A 25,939-nucleotide genomic window follows, 5' to 3' on the forward strand; every position below is an offset into this window, starting at 1 on the left:
TCCCAGCCCCTCTGCTCCATTCCACCCTGCTAATTGCAGCGCTTAGATCTCAATGAGCTCATTATGTTTTGTCGATATTCAGCTCTTTGGCTCGCTCACTTCGGAGGGACCGGGGGGGACACAAATGGGAGCTAAAGATTGGAAATGCCAAGCTCCCAGGGATTTGAGTTAGTGATCATCTCGGCTTCATCTCTATGCACAATTTATTCAGCACTCCACCTTCCCTAATAAATTATAGATCCCTCAAAGGGAAGCTTTGCCAAGAGATGGGCAATTGCCTTGCTCGCGGGGGAGCCCGTTCTGTGAGGTATTGAGCATCTCTGACATCTGGTCCTCGCAGGATTGGATCCCTCCTGCCCTTCCCCTCCACCCGTCTCTCCCACCCCTTTTGGGAAGCATTAACCTTTTCACTGTGATGTATGCGAAAGGGCGACAGTCAGCAGTGGCAGCTCCTAATGGATTCTGTTTGTCTGGTTGTTTGTTTGTCTGAACTGCCTGCAATGCTGGCCAGACCTCTTGGAAAAGCAAGCCCAGAGTGCAACCAATGTTTTAATTATCAGCAGAAGGCAGAGAGGCTTTTAAAGAAGAGCAGTGTTTGAATTCAGAAGTTAAGAGCAGATGAATGTCGGACAGGGGACTCGGGATTCCATCCAGCTGAAGACAGTGGTGCCCTTGAAAAGGAGCTGAATTTTCAGTCTCGGGGCAGGTGATGAATGATGAGCTGGTTAGAGTGATCTTTTGGGGCTTGTGGGCTACCAAGTGGTGATTTTGTGCTCCTTACTCTTCTTCCTGGAAATGCAAAAGGAGCAGAGGCTTGTCATAATTGCCTTACTAAGGTCTGAAAAAAAACCTGGTGGAGAGTGTTCCTATGCAGCAAGATCTGAGCCAAGGAACTGAGTTATAGGGCAGCCCTTTGCTGACCCCTCCATCCTCAAAAAGGTTCAACTCCACTTTCCCCTGGCCTCATAGCTGTTTTCCCTGATCCTGTATTAAGATGGAGCTCCACTGCCTCTCCAGGAGATATTTTTCTAGTACTCCACTAGTCTTATCCCTGGAAGGCTTCCCCCTAAGTCTAATCTTAATATGTTTTATTGTAAATTAAGGCCATTGCTTCTTGTCCCATCACCAGCAGATGCTGAAAAGTTTATCCTGTTCTACAGCAGCCTTTACTTATTTGCACATTTTCTATCACTATTGCATGGCCCAAATTCCAGAAATCTTTTCAGCTTTTCTTCCTTGGACTTTCTGTACTCCTGATCAGCCTTTAAGCCCTTGAAGTATCCAGACAACGAAGCTGAAATTAAACCAACTTCAGGAGCTTTGTGGCCCTACAGCAGGCAAACACTGCTTCCCACAAGAGCCTGGGATGCAGCTGGGAGCTGTCCCTGCAGCTTTGCAGGGACCAGAGGTGCTGCTCACTGAAAACACAGTCCCAGCCCTCTGCATCAGGGCCACAGCTGCAGCAAACATCCTTTGGCATCTGTGGGTGAATATTCCCCAGTGATTCCATGTGAACACCAGGTGTGGCTCTGAGAGGGAGGAGCTGCTGTGTCACCTGCGCTGGGGACCAGTGAGACTCCTTTAGGATGATACTGGAACTTGGGAATAGAGGCAAACAGTGCTGCTAGAATTATTTATTGTTAGTAATATGGAAATAGAGATCGGCAACACAAGCAGAGAGTGAGACTGTGCCAATAGCAAAATAAGATAGGTTTAATTGAAGAGTCATATAAAATAATTTAACCAGAGGCTGCTGATTAAGATACAGTCACAATCATGTTGCTATGAAGCCCCATTTCACCAACGATGGCAGTGGCTATGAAGCTGGCCCACCAGTCAGTGCTCAATTCCCTCACAAGAACTTCCTCTGAGATGCCCCTTTTAAAATTCAAGGGCCACTCCTACACTGACTGTACAGCAAGACACTGCCAGCTGTTCCAGGAAAGCTGGGTGTTGTGACAATGACAGGAGATGGTGGATCTGAAGTTTGGCAATGGCTTATTCCCATCAGAGAAACATAGGGAAGAGACAGGCAGTGGAAAAGGGGAGAGCTGCAGACCTTTCCAGCATCCTTCTGTGGACACAGCCAACAGCCCTTCCCCAGGGACATGATGTAGGAAAACATCCCAGCTTGAGTGAGAAGCTGTTTTAGCAAGGGCTTTGTGACAGCAGTCAGAGGAGTGTTATTTGTGGCAGAGACTATATATAACTATATTTGTGTGTGTGTTGATTAAATACATACATATATATATATATATATATATATATATATATATATGCATAGTGCCTTATCACTCCGTTCCAGCTTGAGTGTAAAACACAAAGGAAAAATCAAGGGGCTTAGAAAAAGCTAAATTTATCTGGGAATGGGAATTATATTAGCAAAGAGGCAATTAATTTAGGAGTGGTGGAGATTATAGTAATATTTTACTTCTTCCCTACAACGACAAAAATATTATTAGTTTCTCTGCCTACCAGTAATAGCTCTAATCCTCCTCTTACCTTCCAGCACCACCTCTCTGGAGTGACCACCCATGGTGAGTTGTGTCCAGCTGATGTGGGGAGAGCTCTGGCCCAGCTCATGTGTGTCCCTGCTTTGGGGAGGAAGCCCCCCTAGTGCAGATAACCTAAGTGTGGGATGGGCCCTTCAGTCTGAGGGAGCAGTGAAGGCAGAAATGAGGTCTTGGCATTCATGGCCTGATGTCCCTTCCTTCCAACATTACTTCCTTTAGATCTGGTTGTCCTCTCACCCCTTAGTGCCACTCAGTACAAAGCAAAACCCCCAAAGAGCCCTTCAGCACTGCCCATCCCTTGCTCTGGAGCCTCTCTGCCCCCCAGCCCAGCCTGGTCCTTGCAGAGGGGGCAGGAGCCCTGTCTCTGCTTTGGCCAGGCGTAGTTCCCACTGCAAAGCCAATCCCTGGATGTGCTTTGTGCCACTCCCAGCAGAGCTCTGGGCTGCCTGCAGCCTGCCCAACTGCACCTCATCCTGAATCCATACTTGCAGACACTGGAGACAACTCAGGGAGAGAAATACATTAACATAGACAAAGAAACAAAGATCATGATAATATTTTTTTATTCCCCCCTCCCCTTTTTTTTCCTTCTTCCTTCCCTTCTCCCATAGAATAAAACTTTCGTTCCTTCTCCCCCCATCTTCATCTCTGTGATCTGCACTTAGTAGAGCTCCAGACTCTTGAATTATTTCACAGTTTTCAATAAAACATTAAATCTTTTTTAAAAACTGCTTGTTTTAATTGAAAAAATTTCAATCAATCAATTCACCCCTTCTCTACCCTCTCGCCTTCCTCCCCTCCCCCAAACAGACCCATTTGCAGTAAATAATCTGTAGCCAGACTTTCTGCTCTAAAGAAATAAATAATTCTGAATTTGCTGAATCCCGCCTGATCTCCCAGCTTTAAATCACTGCACTTTGTACTGAGCTCAGCTGAAATGCTGAACACACTGAAGCATGACTATTACTTGGAGACTGAAAGTGTTTTTAAAGGCACAGCCTCTGAGGCCATGGTCCTTTTTCCTTGCAGGACAGATTGAGAGAGGAGCTATGCCAATTCCTGAGGACAAGTGGTCCCTTCCCTGCATTTGGCCCACTACAAATGCAGACGGTGCCTTGTTTAAACTTAACAAAGACTGACTAAAAGCAGGATAAATCCAATGTGTCTCTGAGCAAATTCTTAAGAGGCATCTTGACTTAGACCATCCAACAGCCACTGGACTGAGTCCTTTTTGAGCTGGGTGACCTCAGGAAGGTTTCAGGAGGTCATCTACATCTGCTCAGACCCTGGAGAGCAGATGCCCATGCTCTCAAGTGCAAACAGCTCCACATGGACTCTGCAGAACCTGTGGTATCCCAGGCAGGGAAGGAAGGTTCCCTAAAATCCCAGTGAAACCTGCAATCACTCTTCAGTTCTCTTTATCTTTACTCAAAAACTTTAAACCCAGCTACATGCAAGCTTCTGTTTCTTAGTTCCTCATGTTTCTTAGTTCCTCATATTTCTTAGTCAATCCCATTTCTTAATTTCTTCTTTGTAGGATTGCTCTTGTCAAAGCTATTGACTGTGCCCTATCTGACAGTGGAAGCTGCAGCTGAAGAGGGAAAATGCAGCACACAACAGATTACTGATGCCTGGTTGTGATTTATACAACTCATGAGCTTCCAGCAATTTAGAGATGAGAAATGGTTTATCCACACTTTGGTGTGTCGAAACACTTTCTACCATTTATCTTGAAACTGATTTTGTTTGGGTGGTAGTGAATGTTATGCCCAAAGTGGTGGGTGGAATGTCTAATGGGAACTTCCAGACCTGGAACTACAGGGATTGTCATGTTTGTGAGCTGAGACATGAGGGACTGAGAGGATCCCCAAAGAGTTCAGCTTATGATTTTCCACTGTATTTTGGGGGGGTTAATTACAATTGGAGAGTATTGTACTGTTCTTGCATTTCCAACCAAGCTGCAAACAACTGTTAAGGCTTTGTTTTTCATACTGTTTCCCCCCCATGCATTTGAGAACATTCATCAGTGATAGAAGGTTGCGAATGCTGGATTTTCTCTTGGAAATTTCTTCCCCTGTCCTCATCCCTTCTCAGTACATCAGAGAGAATCAGCTCTGTAATTTTCATTGACTGTGTAAAGAGCTGAGGTCAGCTAATCCACAAGGGCTCCTTCCCAGAGCTGGCAAGTAACCAGAATGAAACAATAGCAAAGATCAGAAATGTTAAAATCACAAAAGAGACTCATCCTATTTTTTTCCTGCTACTCTTATTAAAGGTCCATCAGACATTAATGTGAGACCAGTAAATTCAGGCCCAAATTAATTTTGGGACAGTTTGATAGAAGCTGTTACAATCAGGTTTTAAATGCATAATTTTACAGTATACCAATTTACGAAGTGATGCTGCTGCAATATTTTAATGAATTAAAATGAACTGATGCTGAAATTCATTCTTTCAGGGTTTTTCCTTTTTCAGCTATGAGCTTGGCTCTGACCTCTGTCCCTCAGAAAACCTCATCAGGAATCAGAAACACCAAGATATTTAATAAACCATTTTCTTTGGTGATTTTTTTAAGCTTAGGCCAGATTACCATTTACAGGAGGGCCCATTTCCATCTCCCGCTGGTGTAGAGGGACTGTAAGATGGACAAAATGTCACTTGCATGGAGCAATGTGAAGATGGCATGAGGACAATGGAGCAGCAACCAGAGGGGTCCCTGTAAAATCATGCTCACAGCTCTGGGAAAGGCATGTGGACTCAGAGGCAAAATGGGCTGTGGCCCTGTGGTGTTCCCAGTGTTACTTTGGTGGTGTCTGAGACATCTCAGCCCTCATTGCTTCTGTGCTTGTTCGGGCACCCTGAATTTCCTGTACCTGTCTGTGTGTCTCGAATCTTTGTTGAGTCAGGTGCTCCCTTCTCATGGCCACTCTGCAGCTCAGTGTCATGGGCAGGTTTCCATCAGCAGCAGAATGGGTTCAGTTGGGCACTTCCTTCCTTCACAGGTGCCCAGTCTCACAAATTGCAGAGTTGGGGCACACTGGTGCTCCCCCACACTCTGCTCTGCTCCAGCCCCTGCTGCCCTTGATGCAGCACCCCAGCAGGGCCAGGAGCCCTTGGCTCTGTCCAGCCACAGGCTCCTGTGCAGCACCACCGCCTTCTCTCTTCTCCATGTCCAGGTGTTAGGTGGGATCTGCCTGTTTCAGTTCAGTTCAGGAGGACAAAAGCGATGGCTGATATTGAAATGAGCTCATGGGAAACACAGCATGGTCCTTCAGCACAGTCCCTCTGGCACAGATAAAACAGTGCTCTCCAAGATACCTGTCCTCCAATCTCTTTCAGAGCAGGAGAGAAAATTACAGGCCTCTGATTACTCAGGGAGAAGAGCAAACAGCTTCCATCTTGGTAATTTCTTCCACCACAATCAAGCATTTCAGGAAAAGGGCCTGAAAGCCTGAAATAGTCAGTCAGGGATCTTTCCGCCTAGTTCCTTCCCTGATAACACACAAGAGGAATAAAAATGAAGGCTCGTCATTGCTGTTATCTTCTGCTTCCAAAAGCCACTGTCCCATCTGGGATCAGGAGCTGGGACTGTTGGGAAGGAAAATGCTCTCCTTGGGGAAAGTTCCTTTACTATTTCCAGGCTGGCAGATCAGGGCATTTATAGATTTTAAGGCTGGATGGTCTGGCTGAGTTTCTCGAGTTTGACCTGCCGAGTACCAGGAGAGGCTATCCCCAGTAATTCCCACATTGAGCCTGGTTCTTACACTGGAGCTATGGAAAGCCCAATCTCCTCCCCACACTCCTGTTTTAGAAGCTTCCTCCTTTGATAAACATTTGGAAATATGTAACCAGCTGTGCTAGGAATTGGGGACATTTTTTCCTTGGAGTGAGTTCCAGGGAAGGATGCATCATCAGCACCCAGACTTGCACTGTGTTAAAAGCTGGTGAAAAGCCTTGGAATAGCCCCTCTCCCCACCCTCCTTCACCACCAAGTCTCTATTTTGCCCCAGTCACACTTTGCTTGGAGTGGGCCCCCCATGAGATGAGATTGGGGCAGCATCTGTTTATTAGAGAGCAGTGTCAGCACCGTGAAACAAAATAGGTAAGTAACTGGTGAAAACAGCTCTGCTAAAATAGAGGACTAGCTCTGATCAGGCTTGGCATGATATAACATGGTGGTTTAAAGCCCTGTAATGCCATTTTCCATTAGAGCTCTTGTTCAAGTCAGGAAGGGGTTTGATCCATTGATGGAAGCTGTTACAAACAGATGAGAAAACCTCATCCATATTTCTCTTGAGATTGTATGAAGCTGACAGTATGCTCGCTGACCACAGTCACCTGGGACTCTCCCAAACAAAATAACCCTCTTTTCATAAATAACAGGATCGTCGTTGTGGTGGACTGAGATTTGCTGTAAAATTCAGTTGTGTCAAACAAAGAGCTTCTTCTGGTTTTTAATTTGAGCTATTAAAAAGATTCATTTTTCTCTTTGCTCTCATTTTCCTTACCCTCTTTCTCTCTTTCCATTTTTTTTTTTCTTCCTCTCTGTCTGTCTTTAGGATAACTTAAAGCTGTTTGTCTGAAACAAAAGACTTGCGTGGGTCTGGTCAGTGGTGCCTCTGGACTGAATGGTCACATTTCAAATCCTACTTAGGATTAAACTTGGATGAATTCCATAAGCTAATAAACCAGTGCAGTGTTTCAAATTGATGGAGGTGCCGTCCTCTAGATGAGACATAAAACCAGAGATCCAATCTGCTTGGCAGAGACCCCACAGGACTTATCAAAGATGAGTGGGGGCTGCTAACTGTTTTGCCCTTGTCAAATCCTTACCACCATCACAGTTTCTCTTCCTGTTCCAAAGCAATGACACTGGACCTTATGAAAATGAGATGGTGAATTTGAAGGAGCCATCCTTTTTTCTAATTATTTAAAGCAGTTTGCAGTGTCTGGCAGAAGGAGGAAAGAGAGATAATCCACTCACTTGAAAGTGGAATGACCCTGAATTTCAAAAAGCAAAACAAAAGCGAGCGAATGGTGCCACCATGCTCTGCAGCAGTGACATTATTAAAGGATCAGTGAGCTATTAAAGCAGCAACATTTAGTACCTCCCCTAATGACTTGTACTGCTAACTGGTTTCCAAATTGAGATTTTTATTGCCTCCATACACAGACAGAGCAAGGCTCTGTCTGCGCTTCCAGAGGCTGGAGCTTAAGCAGACTGTTCACAATAGGCTCAATGAATCGTGTCAGCTGAAAACTAGTAATGGCTTGTGAGAGTCCCCACTCCTCTGTCCTCCTTTCTCACCAGGGCTGGAAGCTTCGGGCTGTGGGGCATGGTAGGGATCATAAACGTGCGGGATTTTGCGGAGAGCCCAGCACGATTCTTGAACCTCTGAACATCTGTGAAATTTGGCAGAGTTGTGCATAAACAGACTGTCCTGAAATCTCCCCAAATCTGCTGATGCCATTCACAGAGTGAATGCTGTGAGAAGGGCGTTTGCAGGAGGGACACTGGTTTCCACTTCCAAGCAGAAATATGGAGCATAGAGGAATGAGTCTGTCGTGGAAGAAGAAAGATCAGAGGGAGCTGCAGATGCTAGTGAAGGTAAGGACACACCCAGCTGTTTCCAGCATGACTCTCCCAAAATACATTTTGACTGTCTTGTGTGAGCTGAGCTCCCATGATGGGAATAGCTGGGAAATGGCCTTCTGTCAAGTGCAGCTCAGGCTAGGAAGGGAGTTCCTGTGGGCACACATCACGTGTGATTGCAGAAAGGAAACTGGTTAAAAACCAACCAACCGACCAAACCACCCAGTAGAAGAGGGTTTGGGTTGCAGTAGCTGTTATTTACGTGCTCAGGATACACTATAAACCAAAGTGGAGCGTGAGCCTTCCGTGCACCAGAGATAAATGCAAATGTTATTGCTTTAATTTGTTTTCCTCTACCAGTTTTGCACACACGTGCTGCTGGCTCTTGCTGAGGGAGTCACGCCAGCTCTTGCCCAGGCTGGACAGTCACAGGGAGAGACCAATGCTCTGCTCCTGGTTTTATGTGTCAGGTGCCTGATTTCCATGGCAGAAACTGCTCATCCCTTGTGGAAGTGACAGGCAGAGCAGAGGGGGAGGATGGCTGGAGAGACAAGTATTAGAACATGCACATTTTTTATCCCATGCTGGTTTGAGCCTCTTTTCATCATTGCTGACTGCAAGTTATTCCCATTTTGTGACTTTCCAGTGGATGCATGTGGCACTGCATTTCCAGTTTCTTCACACTCTCTGTGTCCATGCTCTGCAAAATGCCCTTACCTTTCTTGGCAATCTTGGCAAACAGGTCTCTTTGTGGGTTGCAAAATATTTTCAGAACTGTGGGAAAATGGGGTGAAGTGGCCTGAGAGGCCCTTTTATGTTTCCTTACCCAAATTTCATGCAGGACCAGTTACACCTAGAGCATTCATGTCTGCTGTGGGTTTAGCCTGTTCTTGGAGACCTTTGGTCTGGAGATTTCCTGGCGTGCGAAGGCAGGTTATTCCAGTGGTTAGCTGTCCTCAGCTTCAGAAAGCTGTTCCTAAGACCTGAGCTCAGCAGTGGAACTGGATTCCTGCAGGTCAGGGTTACGGCAGGATGGTAAGGCAGGAGCTTGTGGAGCCACTTCCTGGGCTGCACCCACTGCCATCCAAGGGCTTCCTCCCCTAGGACAGCAGGTCAGGTGCTTCCCACCGTGCAAACAAAAGCAGTGCAGAGAGACAAAGAAAAGGGCAGCAGGGCCACTTCTGGCAGAGGAGCTTTCTGAGATTGCCAGTGACAAAATGTCCTCGAGACTTTACTGAGTCCAATTACTACTTTATGTCTTTAAAGTGACGAGCAAATGAAAGAAACTACAAGATCAAGCCATGTTAGTCTTCTCAATCCCTTAAGTGTCTGACAGCCCTCTCCCCTTCTCCCTCGCTTCCTCAGACTACTCTGAACTCTTAACCTTTGCCACCGCTTTGAGTCCACATCCGCAGCAGCCAGACTGCCCCCAGCCATCCCCAAATTCCAGAAACAATCACAAAACGCTTTCAGAGCAACACTGCCCTCCCTCGAATTGCTAAAGTTCAGGCTGTCTCCAACCTTCTGAGCCTCCCTGCATGCAGGGCTGGTCTTGCCCAGCAGTGCTGGTAGGCTGCGAGGGGAGCTCGCTGGGCACTGCCACAGCTGGGGAACAGCTGGTGCTGGTCCACACAGCCCGTGCTGATTCACACAGCCTGTGCTGGTCCACAGATCTGCCTCTCCCTGTCCATGCAGACAACAGCTGGGAGCACCAGCTGCTCCAGCTCTGCCCTGCTGCTGGCCAGGAGAACAGAGGTGCCCACAGCACATGTGGTATTAGGATCAGGAGTGTGTCAGGACAGACCCCCAGGAGGGACAGATCCATGGAACTATCCCCAGACACAGTGGTGGGAGCTGGAAAAGCAGGATAAGATCATTGGAAAGAAGAGCAGTGTCAGGCATCATCCTCAGCCACTAGACTTGACTGCAGCACTAGCCGAGCTGGTGGCTGGATTTTTGCAGAAGTAAAGACTGTCACATCAGCTTGACCTTCCTTATAAATGAATAAATAAACGATAAAGAGATCTCACAGTGCTGCGTGAACCTGATGTCTCAGGCTCACTTGTTTTGATGTGTCTAATGTAAGTGGGTGGGTAATAAAAGCTTCATTTAGGAGCCAATGTCTTCAGTGGCGCTGCTGGAAGCCCCTGGGATGCTGCACTTCTGGAATTTTCCTCTAATGGCAACATCAGCAGATAACTACTGATAAAGCAGAACATGCATACGTGCACACAAAACAGCCCAGCAATGGTTTATCCTCCTGGACTGCTGGGTGCTGGATGCAGACACCCCTTCAGACCCCCCAGGTTCTCTACCCACCTCAGCTGCTGCAGCAGCCCTGCTGAAATGCTCCTCACCACAATGCTCTGTGGCAGTGCCCTGGAGCACCCTGTGGTTATTGCAGCCTGGGTAGGCATCAGTTCAAAATAGGCAAATAAAGGAGCCTCCAGCCCCCACCACACAGCTGTGGGTAATGGAGTCCACTGGATATCTCCCAGTTGGACATCACCCTGTGGATGATAAGGAAATGCTGTTCTGTAACAGACACATTTAATGCTGACTTCTCACATGAGCAGCAGACTCACCCCATGGACATGTTGTCTGGGATATTGTTTTTCAGTGCAATCCACAGGTTATTCAACTTCTTTGTAAGCAGCTGAGTCTTCAGGAAGGTCTGGTTCCTGTGCCCCTGAGGTCTCCATGGCAGCTTTGATGTGCAGCACCTGCCTAATGCTGGGTTTAGGGGTCAGCTGAAGGAGAAATCGTGGCTAGTGAGAAGAAACACCAGAGTTACTGCTGAACTTGTTAAGGTAACCTACTGTCCTTCTAGGTCGGTGCTAAAATCACCATTTCAGGTCCTGAATACAACACAGGGAAAGAACAGTGAATTCTCCCATGACACTCCGGGGGTCAGAGCTAAAGGTGTGGAGGGCTACAGCATTAATCCCAACCTTCAGTACACTGGTCCATGGCAGATTCACACTGTGGTGTAGCTGACCTTGTATCCTGGATACAGAAATGCTGCCTGTATCCACGCATTTCAAGGTAATTATTCTCCCTGAATGTGGAAATTGGAGGGCCCCTTTTGTCTAGTGTATTATTTCATGAGAACCACAGGGATCTGCAGCCAGGCATGGGGGGAAAGGGAGATATTGCTTCCTCCTGCCTGTGTTTTTATGCAGCATCTGCCTGTGAAAACAAGAAGCAAACAAGATGACCCCCACCTTATCTGCCTGTGTAAGTCATTTTTGCCTGGAGCCTGAGCTCTGTGGGATGGTTGATGTAAAACTTGCTCTTGCATCAAATAGCAATAACTAACCTTTAGACTGTGCTCTTTTTTTATTATTAATATTGTTATTATTATTACTTTTAATGATTTAAACAATGCTCCTTAATTAAAAACTCACAGATATGAAGCTTGGAAGAAATGTGGCCAGGACATTCTTGGATTACTACAGGCTGAACTCCTTGGTGGAGGGTCCACTAGCACCCACTCCTAAAACTCGGTAGGTCAGAAAGCAATTTCTCTTGCTTTAGCTGGGCTGCTCTTGTAATACCTTTCCTGGGTTAACTTCAGTGCTACTGCATTATGGCTTTATAACAAGTGCTAGTCTAACTGTGCTTATTTTATTGAAATTCCATTTGGAAATAAAGCATTTATGATCAGGAAAGATACCTGGTTTATGTCTGAAAAAATATTCAGAGGATTTTGGAGATATCGATATCTTTCCTGAATTCTGTCTGCTGTGCACCAATCTCACACCAGTATCTTTAATGGACTTACCCTTCATTTATCTCCTGAGAGAGAATCAGACCCGCTTTTATTTCGCAAAGTTTTAATTCTGGAAGTGAAAACTTTCTCAGTGCTTCAGGAAGTTACTGGCAAGCCTGTGCTGAGGCAGAGTTCTCCCGCTCCTTGGGAGCTGCTGCAGTGCTGGCAGCCAGAGGCAGGTTCCTTCTGCCAGCCCAGATGGACACTTTGCCTGGGGATCCCCTCTTACTCTGAGCCCCTACTCCAGTTTCACAACCAGCTCAGTGGGTTTTATTCCAAAAGGAAGTGGGATGTGAAGTCAGGCACTGGTGAGCAAGGCACAAAGGCATGAAACGCCCAGGCTTGGCTCCCTGCAGCACTGCTGGTCCTTCTCTGGTGTTGGCCAGCTGCAGCCTTTCAGTGTCCCTTAGCTTGTGTGAGGAACAGGGGAGATACCACTGAGCTGTGTATGGAGAACCAGCATTCCTGGAGCTGGAAAAGCTGTGTAACATGAAGAGGGGAGCAGAGCAGGAACCTGAGCACCTGTTTCATGGGAAACACCATATTCAGTATTTGCCTCTGTTCTGAGAAAACAGCATTAATGCCTCCAAACTGAAAAATTTCAATTAAATGCATTTGGACCAGTTGGAATGTTTCATTTGGGTTTCAACTTTTAACAGCACAACCAATATATATAGTTTATACTTTGCAATGAAAAAGGCAATTCCAAATTGGCAAGGGAGGCAGCTGAGCCTTGAGATTTTCCTTCTTTTTTCTTCCCTTAAAAGAGTAGCTGTGGGAATATTTCTTGTTTGCAAAGGAACACTTTCCTACTGAAGATTTTCTAGTGATGTGTAAGATGGATGTTACAAATATCAGCCCAGACCAGAGAGCAATTGCTGGAGTTCCTTCTGCAGCCTTTAAAAATCCTCTCAGTGCAGCCATTCTGGCAGTTCCTTATATATGTGGTCAGAGCCAGGCTGCCTGTGTTAGGCCTGCTTTGAGCCCATCTCCCTTTTCTGTTTGTGATCTTGACACCACAGTTTAGGCTGGCTCAAGGAGGATTGTCAGCACTGCAGTCCTGAATGCTCTTATCTGCAGAGACCTGCAGGGTTAGCAGAGAACAGCATCCAGCATCTTCCTCTCCTCCGGAAATTGAATGTATCATTTCTCTCAGACTCCCAGGGGCCACAGCCTCCAAGGCTAAAAACCCACAACTATTACTGAACCTAATTACCACCTGACAGCAAAGTGCTTTTCCATAGCATCATCCAGTTACCTCATCAAAAGGAATGGTTGTTTGCTTTCTTCATTTTAAATTAAAGAACCACTGACAGTGGGAACTGAAGCACTTTAATCTCATCAAATATCCATGTCCATCTCTATAGAGACAGCCACGCCAGCAGGAAAAGATACACATCTGTAATCAGGTTGCACAGAGCAAATTCTTCTTGTCCCCCCACCAGAGCCTAATGTGGTGAGGGATCTTTTGTTTGGGGGTGCTACCTCACAGTAAAATCCTAAATACGGTCAATGTTCAGCCCTAAGCCAACAGATGTTTAAGGAATAGATTTTTAAAGATTCATGTTGTTAATTTCCTGATGGATTTCAAATACCAGCTTTTCCCTGTAAGTAGATAAATGCCTTCTATTTGTATCCTGGGCTTTGTCACCTGGCATTTGATCAGAGCCTTTATACATACATACATACATATATATACACCTAAAATGTACACCAGTAAAATGAAATTGTTCTTTGAAGCTGCTGTGTTAACCCCAATCCTCTCCAAAAGGAATTGCTGCAAACTGCTGGGAAACAGAAGGGAGATGGCTGTAGCTTTAAATATGCCTTGGCTAGGCAGTGGCACTAGGAAAGGACTGGAATATGTAAAATGATACTAAATATCTGTGTAATCAGGACTAATTATATGGCACGGTTATTAGTGGAAACAGGACATGTTGTGCCCACAGTTTATGAAAATATATTTAAACATTACTGGATTTCACATAGTCATTGAAAGAAAGCTGCAGAGTTAATAAACGTGTAAGGGACAGCTAATTGCCTGCTTTGTCCCAGACTAGGACAGGCAGAACAATTTCTGTTTGAGGGAATTAGTGCAGCCAAAATGTGTTAGAATGACAGGCCTGGAAATAGCAACAACCTGCAACAATTCCAGAGCACGTCTGACCACAAGGAAGGAAATGTTTGTGTTGGAAAAGCCATGTTTTGGGGAAGGAAATTGAAGCACAGAAAGGGAGAGGTGGACCTGAGGGTCAGAAATAGGGCTGGTACCCAAATTCAGGCACCTTTACAAGAGCTTTGTCCATGCAGTCAGGCTGTCAGAGAACAGCCATCCTACAGCACAGGCAATGCAGGCAGTTCAGTGGGAATGGAATCAGGATCAACTGGAGCAGGAGGCAACGGCTGACGCAACAGCTCTGGTTACGGAACAAGATTGAGGCTGGAGCTGGGCCACCGTCTGCCACCAAAAATGCAGCTTATTTCAAGGGTCAAGAGAAATAACTGTATCTGTATTCTGTGTATAATGTCATTACGTGCCTGCAAGTGAATCCAATTGGTTGGCTGGACCTGGGGTTAAATTCCACTTGTCCTTGCCTACAGGAGCCCAAATGCCACCTGTAGATCAACATATCACAGAATCACAGATTGGTCTGGGTTGAAAGGGACTTTAAACATCACCCAGTTCCATCCCCTAGATGGTGGACCTTCCACTAGACCAAGTTGCTTCAAGCCCCATCCAACTTGGCCTGGAAAACTTCCAAGGATGGGGAATCCACAGCTTTTCTGGGCAACCTCTTCCAGTGGTGGAGCCCAGCACAACTCATCCAGTTCCTCCCAGAACCCTTCAGCCCCTTCCCTCTGACTGAGCTTCCTCCAGCATCCCCCCAGCTCCCCTTGGAGCGACCCAGAGAGTTTCCCACAGCTTGTAAAGGAAGGTCAGGTTTGAAGCAGTAAACCCAGCGTGTCCTGAAGTCCTCGTGGCTCACAGGGAGACCCTGTGATCCCAAACAAAGATAATGTCTGCTGTTATCTGCATGCTAAGTAATTATTTTCCTGAAGGTGATGTGTCTGCAGCAAGGTAGGAAAGTGTCAGTGACTCAGCTGAGGAGGGCAAGAAGGTTAGAATATTTTCCTCTGTGAGCTAATGAATTAAAAGCCTTGCTGAAAATGCTGGATGCTCTTTGGAGTGACAAGCCAGCAGGCCCATGAATTTCTAGCAGAGCACGAGAGAGCACTGTGCTGCCGGTAGAAGCTGCTGGAGAAGAGAGCACTGCCACTTAGCTGTGCTTGAGAGAGGCTCAGAGAGCCTGTCCTGGACACTAAGACAGCTCTCTAAGGGTGGGTTAAGTGGGCACAGAGCAGGAGAGAGCAGTGCAGAAAGGGGCTGTTGGACAGCCATGCAGGTTCATACCCTTCCTCTCCTCTTGTTCCTTTTCTAAGCTGTTCAGTGACCAGAGAGTTCCACTCCCAGTGCACTCACTGGAAACCATTTGATGCTGCCAGGGGCACAGGGAGCTCTTCCTCTTACAGAGTCTCTGTCCTGCTCTCACCTCTTTCTGCTTGTGCCGGAGGAAAGGTTAAGATTTCTTGGGTTGAAAATATGAAATGTCCTCCTCTGAAAGGAGGTTGGTGAAAGGTGAAAAATTTGTGAGATAATAAGAGACAGCAGAGTATACAGCTGTTACAGAGAATGACTAAGACGGAAAAGCAGAACTTCTGGTGAAAAATTCACAAATGCCAGTCAGCTTGCACTGCCTGAAGCTCATCCCTTTGCCCATATCAGCATTTCTCTGTTTTTTCACTCTGGCTCCTTGGCTGCAACAGAGCCCTGCTCCAGCAGAGCATCAGCAAAGGAGATCTCCCCTCTTTAGACCACTGACATTTTCTCTGAGAGACACCAGGTCCATATTACTCATATTCTGGGCACACTGAATTTTAAATTCTAGATGTCCTGAATGTTTTAACAGCTCTGGCAGAGGTTAGGCAAGATGGGCTTTGAACAGAGACAGTGTGGGTCTCCTGAGAAATCCCACCTGGGCCTTGCTGGTGGAGCATTCTGCAGCTCATGTCTGCCCCATATTTTCCTGTAGGTAAAACCCAGGTGTTCTGCTTACAGAAGTGCTGGAAAAGAAATTCCTTCCTGTGTGGGAACTTCACAATTGCTGCACTGATACACATAAGAGAAAAGCTCAGAAGAAGATGAATAATTCTAAGAGCAGGGATTTGATGGCATGTGGCAAATAGTGCCTGGGGCCACACACTGAATGAAAAAAGGACAGAACAAAATATTGACTGGCCCTTCATTAATTGCCGCCTGTCCATCGTGCCCTGAATAAAGCAGCAGCCTTGTTGAAGAAAAAGTAGGCTGTGATGAGGTAATTAAAGACCCCATCAGAAGGCATATCTGCCAGGAGGTTGAATTAAAATTGCTCTGACAGCCTTTATTCTGGCAATTCCTCCTTTTGCTGCTTGACTTTGCAGCTCTAATGATGATGTATGAGAGCACAGCTGTGTCTCCAACAGGCTGGATCTGCCCACGGGACCGTCCCGCCATCCTCAGAGGCCACGGGCACTGTCTGCTGCACCACACTGGCTGGGGATGGGGACAGGCTTTGTGTGTGGGCACAGTCTGACCAAAGGAAGGTCCTTCTGCCTGGACAGCTCATTTTTGAGCTCCATCTCAACACTAAGCAGCTGTGCCCGGAGGTTGTGTGGGCTGACAGGCTCTGGGATGAGCTGTGCTGCTCTCTGGCATGTGCTGAGTGCGGGTCCTTCTGCCCCACTTGGTCTGGAATGTTCTCCCCAGTTCACCTCTACCTGTGTTTCAGAAAAAACTCCTCTCTACATTTTCAAGCTCAGGATTTTTGAGGTTTCACCTACATCTGGTTGTGCTTTCTTTGACCTGGCCATGACTGACATGAGAGCTGGCAGTGAAGCCACCTCCCTGCTTTATTCCTGAGAGGCTCGGTTTCCATCCCCAGCTCGCTTGTCCCAAACTTAAATTATTGTTTTGTTGTCTTTTCTCCCACCATTTTCAGTGGCTAAGAGGAGAGCAGTGTAATAAACAGAAAAAATGCTCCAGACCAAATGAATGAAAGGTCAGCAAAACCTCTTGCAATTTGCAGAGGAGGGAGGAAATGGAATGAGGGCAGCAAAACAGAAAAGAGTCAAACAGCTTCAATTTGATTTCCATGTTTGTAAATTGTATTAGTAATGGGAGCACTACTGAGGTTTAAAGGAAAATTATGTTTTGCCTAAAAAAAATAATTTTGGGGGTTCCCCCCCTCTTCTTTATTGGTAATTATAATCTGTCAGCTTGCTGCCACACACATCTGGACATTTTATGCAACTCTTGATACTTGTAGCTGTCACTAAAGAACACCTTCCAGGTTTTGAACGGTGACATTTGCATGGGCTCAGTGAAAAGGATTCATTTACAGAGTTTAGAGATGTGCAGTGCTTGGCCAGCTCCCAGCAGAGGCTTCACCAGAATTCCTCATTACAACAATTAGCTTCTCAAACACTTGGGAATGAGGCTGCCAGCTGCAGGGATTTTACCCTGGATTTAAGCACGTGCACACTAAAGCACATGCAAACACCCACACACATGTCCAGCTTGGTCCTGCTCTGGGAGAGTCTCTGAACAGAGTGTAAAAATACTTCAGGATGGGGAGCTGCTGTGTCTGATGGGGCCCAAGCAGGCAAAAATAATCTGCATTACTGTATGAAGTAGTCAGGGTCCACATTAACAATCCCTTTCAAAATGAAGGTGCTGTCGGCTGTTTTAATTTAATTTACTACACTTTAATTTACTTTTTGGAAATGAGCTAAATGAATAAATTGAATTATGGCTACTTTAACTCTGAAGGAGCATATCACATAAGAGCTTGCTGTGGTTTCACTAATCAGCTTTGCATTTAAACCCTAAATGTATTTAGATTAGCTCTCACAGGCATCCTCACATAGGTATGCCTGCAGGTACCCACCTGCTTTCCTTCTCCTTCCCTGGTCTTGTTGCTCTGAGGAAGCCAGGGCTCAATAAGCAGATTTACAGTGTTTGTGTTACTTTGTGCATCACCCTGGCCTGGGATTTCCCTGCTCTGGAAGCAGAAACAGGGACCTGTGTGAAGGGTGGGTTGATGTGGATAATGTCTGATGTACTCAGCATGTTAATCCCAATATCCTGCTGGTAACTTGAACGAGCTCAAGAGACTGCCATTTTCTGCTACATCTCCTCAGGTGAGTGCGATCCATTATTGTCCTGCTGCTCCTTAGGAAATGGGAGGACAGGAGCCAAGACAAAACCCATTCCTGTGCTCTCTGCAGCTTCCAGCTCCAGGGTCAGCAGAGGTACACAAGGGTGGCGGCGTGTAAGCCACCTGAGTTGCTTGTAATTGTGGCTCCTTCTCTTACGTGATAGTGTGGCTCCAGCCATAAACTAATTATTCCTGCCTCTGGGCCCTGTTTCCTGGATAAAGCAGGTGTGTCTTGCTGCACTGAGCTGGGGAGGGAGGCCAGGAAGTGAGGGATGGATGGCAAGCAGCAGGATCCCTTCTGTGGTGGAGGGAGAGACATGTGCACACCCTCTAACATCTGCCTTCTCTATAAGCAGTATGGGCCAGCCTCTGCACTCAGAAGGGCAGAGCCATAGGATATGGACCTGATGAGATTTCCAGGTAGTGCTGGGATTCTCCACATGCCACTTTAGTGGGGTTTGTGTCCCAGAAGTCACAATGTGCTGTAATGGATGGGTGGGCACCTGGCAAACATGACTACACGCTCGCTTACTGGAAATAGGCGCTAGTGACCGCTTGAGAAAAAGAAAAATCAAGCCTGTGGTAATGGCTGAGCATTTCTGACCTTTGCTCTAACATTTCAAATTTGTTTTTATTGCTTCTAATTGGCCTCGCTTTGGAGCATGCACATTATCTAACTGTCAGGGCCCTGGCTGTCATTATCTGCTGGGTCATTTGGTTTGTGTTCTTTATGATTGAAACTTGTCAGGCATTCCCAGAAAATACTGCGCTCCCCTTGCAGTGTCAAACATGGAGCTGGTTAATAGTGTATCCCTGAGAGTGAAGCATTGGCACTGATCAGGCATTGATTGTTTAGCTGTGATGGAAGCAATGGAAACGTGTCTCCTCTGTATGGAAGGGAAAGTGTAAAAATTAGATCAGCAGCAACACAACAGGAGCCAGATTTCTTCGTTTCAGGGATCAGAGGTTACCCATTTTCCAGCCTTGATGACTCATTTTTGATCCCACTCACATGGCTTAGATAACTTTATTTTTACCTCCCTTGGCAATTTAAACACCAATTCTCTTCTATTTTGACTTTCTTTAATACACCAGCTGCAAAGTCACTAGTTCAAATCTCCCCACCTTGCCTCACTTCACGAGATGGAAACAAAAGTCAAGAAATGTGTGTGTGAAAGAGCTCAAAATGCCACAGCAGCACAAATGTGCCTCCACTGGTGGCTCTGTAAACCTCAACTCATCCAAAACATCAGTCCAGTTTGTAAGTCTGCTAATTCATTTTAAGGCCTTTAAGATTTGGTAGCAATTAGAAATCCAGGTACCGTTATTTTGGATGTGAACACTGCATTCAGAGCAGGTGTATGTAGGGCTTGTCCTGTGGATGGGCTGGGAGAGCTGCAGGCAGCAATAGCAATGTACCCAGTTTTGCAGAGTGAAAACAAGCTTTGCTGGGAACACCAGGCTGTTAGACCTCAGCGTGAATTATGCATCTGCTGTATTTAGATAGAAGCAATTTTCCTGTTGAAATCAGAGGTTGGCATTTTCTTTCCCATGGGGTTCTGTAACTCAAAATTGTGTTGAGATCAAGCATGTAGCAAAGGCTTTTTTAGCTGTAAAGGTGAATGTATTCAGATTATTCAAGTGGTGATTTTTTGGATGTACAATTAGTTGAGTGAGAGATGTGGTATAAATTTGGTATTGTAATTGCTATGCCTCTGAGATTTCAATTTGCAAAGCAGTTTGCATGGCTGCACGATTAACTGTTGTCTGTGCGATGAACATGCAGCAGAGCTGTGGTTTGATTGTGACTGTCAGTTGGCTGTATGTCCAAAAAAAACACTTTGTCACAAGTACCTGATGTGAACTGAGTGGTTGATTCTCATGATGCTTCAGTTCAGTGGATAGCTGAAAAAGGCCAGTGTCTAAAAATCTCACCTGTAAGTGCTGTTGGCATGACAGGATTTCCTTTTCCTGTGTAAACCAAATCAGGAAAAATTAATTTTAAGACCCATTTTTACCTTCTTTTCATATTTTGCATTATATTGTTTCCTTCACTTGCACAGAGGAGCGTGGGAATGACACCCAGCAGTGCTGCTGAGTGACTGGAGTGGGTGCAGAGAAATGGGAGTCTGCACTGACCAAGAGCTGAGCCCTGCCTGCCCACCCAGTGCTGGCTGTGCCCTGGGAGCAGGCAGGAAGGCTGTCAGCAGTGACATGGGCAGTGCTGATGCAGCCCCAGGGCAAGGGATGGGCTGCCTGGCTGGCTTTCTGATGTTTTTCATGAGTCTCCATTTGGTTCACAGCTGCTGCTGTGTTTGGGTCTCCAGTGCTGTCTAGGAACATGTCAATGTAATTAGACACAGAACCAGAGAAACTGCTTGTTCTCACTTCACTGTGCCTTTCAGGTCTCCCTCCCAGGGTCCTAATTTATTTATTTTTGTCTCAATGTTTATCTCTTCAAAATACCACTACGCCTTAGGTTGGTGATTGAACTGTAGAGATGCAGTAAATGTTGAACTGGTGGCAGCTGAGACAGTGGGAAGGGCTGGTGGAGGTAAAGCCCTCTAAGCCCTGCACCCCATCAGCAACTACATTATTACAATTTTTTTAAACATATATTGAAACATCCTTTTGCAAATAAAAGCAGAGGTACTGAAAACACACACTTGTGTGGTGAGGAAGGCAGGTTTCTCTGTGTCACTACAGAGGAGCCCAATTCCTTGGGGTGAGTCAGGGTGCAGGGATCAAGAAAACTGGGGTTCCATCAGTACTTTTCAGTTCTTCCCAGGTCTGCTGCGTGGCTTTTAGCAGGTCACTTCACTTCTGACGTGTGACACGGATGTGTGACAGAGCTCCTCTCCCTCCCAGTGTCTGAGGCTCAGTAGGGGTTGGTACAGCACCAGCACCAGCCTGCCCAGGGTCAGCAGCTGCCCTGGGGAATACAAACAACTGGCCTCAGAGGGAGCTCCAAGAGCATATCAGGCACAAGCAGAGGACCTTCTCATTTGTGTCCTGCCACAGCAGTGGGGGGAAATGAGCAAAGCTGGCAAGGCATGGCTGAGGGGGCCAAGAGCTGCCTGAGGGAGCACCCTGAAGGGTCACTGGAGCTCCCTGGCTGGTGTGAGCAACACTGACAGCACAGTGTGATTGCCTTCCTTGGGATGGGAATGGATAGGTGGGTTTTGCTGCTTGTACAAAGGAGGAGCTGTCTGAAGGTGTATCTGCAGGGGATGGTGATGGCTGCTCAGCAATGGTGCTGCTCAAGGGTGAGTGTGGAGGGGCCCTACTCTCCACTGGAATTCCACAGGCCAGCTTATAGGGCAGCCAAAGATGGCTCCTCTGGCTCCTGGTCACAGTGTTTGTCTCAGAGACAGCTTTTCAGTCCCACTGAGAGCCACCGTGCTGGCAGGGGCTGTGAAGGGAAGGTCCCTGCTCTGGGACAGCCCGGTGCTGGCTGAGCCTCCCTGAATGAGGAATGGTGCTGCAGGACCCTCACCCTCTGCGATTCAGCCTCTCATCAAGCAAGGCCTCTGGACACAATGGTGTGAGGTGTGACTCTTTTTCCCCAGGCCTGGCTCTGCCTGGACAGACAGACCAGGGCTGAGGCTGTCTGGTCACTTGTGCCCATCTTGCTGTGACCAGTGTGTCAGAACCTGGAGGGAGGAGGGGCAGTGAGAGTGGTGGGTTGTGAGATGGAGGATTTTAATTACAACCTCCAAGTAAAATGGCTCTATAAGTAAACAGAACAGAAATGTTACAGAATTAACTGAGATTTATTTTTCCTTAAAGTTGCAAAAATTCATCATGCATGCTGTAAACACATACACACAGGATTTTTTTGTCTGGGAAACAAGTAATGAGACTTAGTTCCTTATCAGGAACTGAAGTGTTACAAAGCAAGTCTGTCCACCAGATAAGCTGTGGGAAGCTGGTTGTGTGGTGCTGGGTTGTGAAAAGCTCAGTTCTTACCCTGTGAACTCCTGGGGCATCACTGCAAAAAGCACTTTGTATTTATCACAACCCTGCTCCATTGGAGGCCAGTTATAAAACTCCCACAGCTCTGCTGGGGCTGCAGCCTGAAAGGGGCACTGGAAACTCCAGACTACACTGACAACTGAAATTTGGCATGAAATTTGGCCAGATAATTTCAGTTAGAAAATTGGAGTTGTGGGCACAGTGAAATAGCAATATCACATCTTTTTAGGCTCTTGGAAGGCACTGGTCTGGATGCTGGAAGAGCTGGCATCATGTGCTGGATGTTCCCTGGCCACACAATCAGTCTGTCCTCAAAGACTCTGACCCAGCTGTGAACACCCCTGGCAGTGGGGGCAATCCAGCTGTGAGCAGAACCCAGCCATCCTGGGAATGGTATGTGCCCCAGAAGGAAATATTCATGAGCAGAAATGAAGGAACCTCTGTGGGAGAAAACAGTGGGAAGGGCTTGACCCAAAGAGAAATAGTGAGATCCTTCTCTTGGAGAGCTCAGAGGTAACACAAAGCCCTTGAAGCCTCCTGGAAGGACTAACCCTGCTCTGGCCAGAGAAGGATGGGACCAGCTGGTCTTTAACCACCTCTAATTCGTCTCGAGCTGCCAAAGTCTTCCTTACAGATGCACTTTGCTGGGAGACTTCGCACACAGCTTCTCCTCAGAGCGCACCCCACCCACGCTTACCTGCTGCTGGAGCACTGCAGTGGCTGACAGCACCTGTCCTCTCTCTCTTCCTTTGGCAGGAAGGACAACGTGCCACTCTACAAATGCACTGCCCAGCGGGGCCCTGGGAACAGCCACGCTGGAGGCAAACCTGAGAAGAGGAGCCAGGCGCATCTGAAGGACTCGTCTCTTTCCACACGCTGAGGAGAGGAGAGGAGAGGAGAGGAGAGGAGAGGAGAGGAGAGGAGAGGAGAGGAGAGGAGAGGAGAGGAGAGGAGAACTGTAGGGCAAGGTGGAGGAACACGTCGCAGTCAGGAATCGATGATGTTTCTCTTTTTTTTTCCCAGACAAATATTTCTAAGATAACAAATAGTCCAAGGAGCAAAGAGGGAGAGGGAAATTAGCTAGATATTTTACTATTGATTCTTTTTTATTTATAGATGGTGAATCAATTTCAGGGCGCTTTTTTTTTTTTTTCCCTCTCTCTGTGGTGGGGAAAAAAAGAGTGAACTGATAGATTTGCAGAAACCATTTGTGGTGTCTGAAAAGCTATTTGTTAAAATGAGAAAGCCTCTCCTTCCTCTACCAGTCCCCTTCTCTCTCTTTAAAGGGGTAATCCATACAATGAGCTAATGAGGGAGTCCTGGCTTCTCTACTGCACCATCTGATGTCTCCCCTTTTAGTGTCAGGCTCAGAAGCCCTTATGCCTACTGCATGTGCTAGTCCTGTTAGCTTGCATTAAGAGAGCCTGATAAATAGCTTCTGGGAGCCAGGCAGGTGCTCCTCAGTGTGCAGTTTATCATCCACTGCATGGCTGGGTTTTTTGCTCTTCTATCAGATCATCTGAGGAGAGGGGTCATATGAGAAATGGGACTGTCGGGCTGCAGGCATGAAACTTGCTGTGAGACCTGTCCAACAGGCAGGGACAGTGGTGCTCTATCAAAAACTGTTTGGGGTCTAGAAAGACCAGACTTGCCAACAGATGTATGACTGAGGCAGTGTGAGTGAGGAGTGGTGCTGAAAGGGGTGAACAAACAAGGGTAAGAAACCCCAAGTAAAACCTCAGCACTCTCCGTTACGTGGACAGCATGCAAAATCTCTGCTCAAAGCCACTGTCACCAGACAGTCCTGTCTCCTGCAATGTGTGACTCTCCGAAACATCTGACCTTGATTCTCAAACTGGAGACAAAAAGAGGATGACCCAGAGTGGAGTCTGAATGTTTCCCAGGGGATGGAAAGGGAGAATGCACTTAGAAGTGCTTCTTCTCCATCCGTCAGAAGCCTTGGGAAGCAGCTTCCCTTCAGCTTTCTGCCAGGAGCTGGGCTGGAATGGTGGCTGGAGGGAGAGAAAGTGCCAAGACCTAGTAGGAAAGAGAAGAAAAGGATGAATGAGACTGAGGGTGAAAAAAGTTGAGTGAAACATGACTGAATGAGCTCCTCTTGGTGTGGGGTGGCCCTAAAGAAGTACTAAGGCCAGACACTGTGCTCTAGTAAAAGAAATGTGTAGGTTGTCCCTCTCCTCTTTCCCAGGATAGGAATGCCATGATCTAGGAACAGAGTCAAGTTGAGCTAGGTCCCACATCCCACTGGACATCCTGGAGGCCACTGGTACATGGTTTCCATCCAGTTTGTATTACTGCAGCCAGAAAGCATGAGCAGGTACAAGCAAGGACAAAAGCTTGGGTGTGCATGCCTCTGAAGAAGGAAAAGCTACTCAGGATCTGCCAAAACTTGAGCTGAATGGATCTGTGCATCTGTGCATTAGCCACCCATTAGCAGGGCTTTTCTTAGTTGCTGTCTGACAAGGGGAACTCACTTGAAAGCAAGAAGGAGGTATCCCACTGCAAGGAAAATGATTTCAAACACCAAGCAAATCTGCTACCATCAGTATTTCAAGGTGAGAGGGTTAAACTGTGTACATTTTTGGGGAGAATAAAATGCCTTTATATGATGAATTCCAAGGCATCCAAAAGGCACAGTGCTGGCTCTCCATCTCCAAAAGCAGAGTAATGAATAGCAGTGACAGTGTGATAATTAAAATGACCTCTTGGAGATATGGATTAGAAGGTACGCAGGGGGAGGAATAAGTTCTCCTTTGAATTAATCTAGTGCTAATTTATGACTACCATTGGGTTTTATAGGGTTTTAGTGGAAGACTTTCAAAGTTGGTTTACTGGAGTTAAAATGTTCTTTCCCATGTTCATTGCAAAAACACTTGGAGAATTCCTCGTTATTTATTTTTGGATGTTACTATACATACACACACACATATATATATATATAATGAGAGAGTTTCAATATTTGCTTAGCCGCTAAAAAGACTACTCTAGAAATATGAATAAAGTGATAAAAGCAGCTGTGGAATGAGTGTGTTGTTTCATTTCCATTTCTTCCTCCTTACAGGCTCCCAGATCACTTAAAATACAAGACGGCTGGGTTCTGGGAAGCCCTTGTGCTGCCCTGCTATCAGCTGTCACAGGCTCCCTCCGTCAGACTTGTAAAAATCAGTATTTTAAGTTTAGATTTAATAACTAGATTTTCCTGAAAATCACTGTTTCCACTTCTTACTTGTCTTGTGCACAGGTATCTGCCCCACAGCCTGAAATCTGTAGGTCTTAGGACAGACCTAAAGTAGATTGTTCATCTCCGCCAGAGACGCTGCCTTTCTGCAGAGATATTCCAACCTTTCAGTGGCACAGGAAGCACAGACTGGAGACAGTTACCCATATGGGGAATGATGACATCCCATTTGTCAAGTCCCATGGTGCTAACCTTCCCATCCTCTCCACCTGCCTAGCAATGCTGTAACATCCAAACATAGGGTTATCTGCCAAGAGCATCTGCCTTGCTCTTCAGCCGGGCAGCACGCCCGTCCTGGAACCCATCCTCGTTCCAGAATGTCTTGTTCAAGCTCTTTGCTCTTGCCTCCCATTTCATTCCTCTTTCAGTTTTTCTCTGGCACCTTCCGGCTGAGCCACAGTTGCCAGTACCCAATTTTTCCGTGCTGAGATCCCAGTCACATCTCCCCTGAACCCCATAGGCAGAGCTGACTTTATGGTGCTTTCCTCAGAGACCCACAGCTGCTTTCAGGGATCTCCAATAAACTGTATTTCTTGAAATCTCCCCATGACCATCTGGGGATGGGAGCCTAAG

At 46.6% G+C, this 25,939-nt stretch overlaps 1 protein-coding gene across 1 annotated transcript in view; it reads left to right on the forward strand.

Moving 5' to 3' along the window:
• Positions 1 to 25,271, forward strand: part of BEND5 (BEN domain containing 5) — an 883,422-nt gene extending 858,151 nt beyond the window's left edge. The window contains exons 12-13 of the mRNA XM_038144486.1: positions 11,516 to 11,612; positions 22,867 to 25,271. Of these exons, the coding sequence (XP_038000414.1) occupies positions 11,516 to 11,612; positions 22,867 to 22,990 (221 nt within the window). The 3' untranslated portion in view covers positions 22,991 to 25,271. The remainder of the gene's footprint in view (positions 1 to 11,515; positions 11,613 to 22,866) is intronic.
• Positions 25,272 to 25,939: the final 668 nt, after the last annotated feature.

This window comes from Motacilla alba, chromosome 8, assembly GCF_015832195.1.
Source record: "Motacilla alba alba isolate MOTALB_02 chromosome 8, Motacilla_alba_V1.0_pri, whole genome shotgun sequence".
In the NCBI taxonomy this organism is placed as follows: Eukaryota; Metazoa; Chordata; class Aves; order Passeriformes; family Motacillidae; genus Motacilla; species Motacilla alba.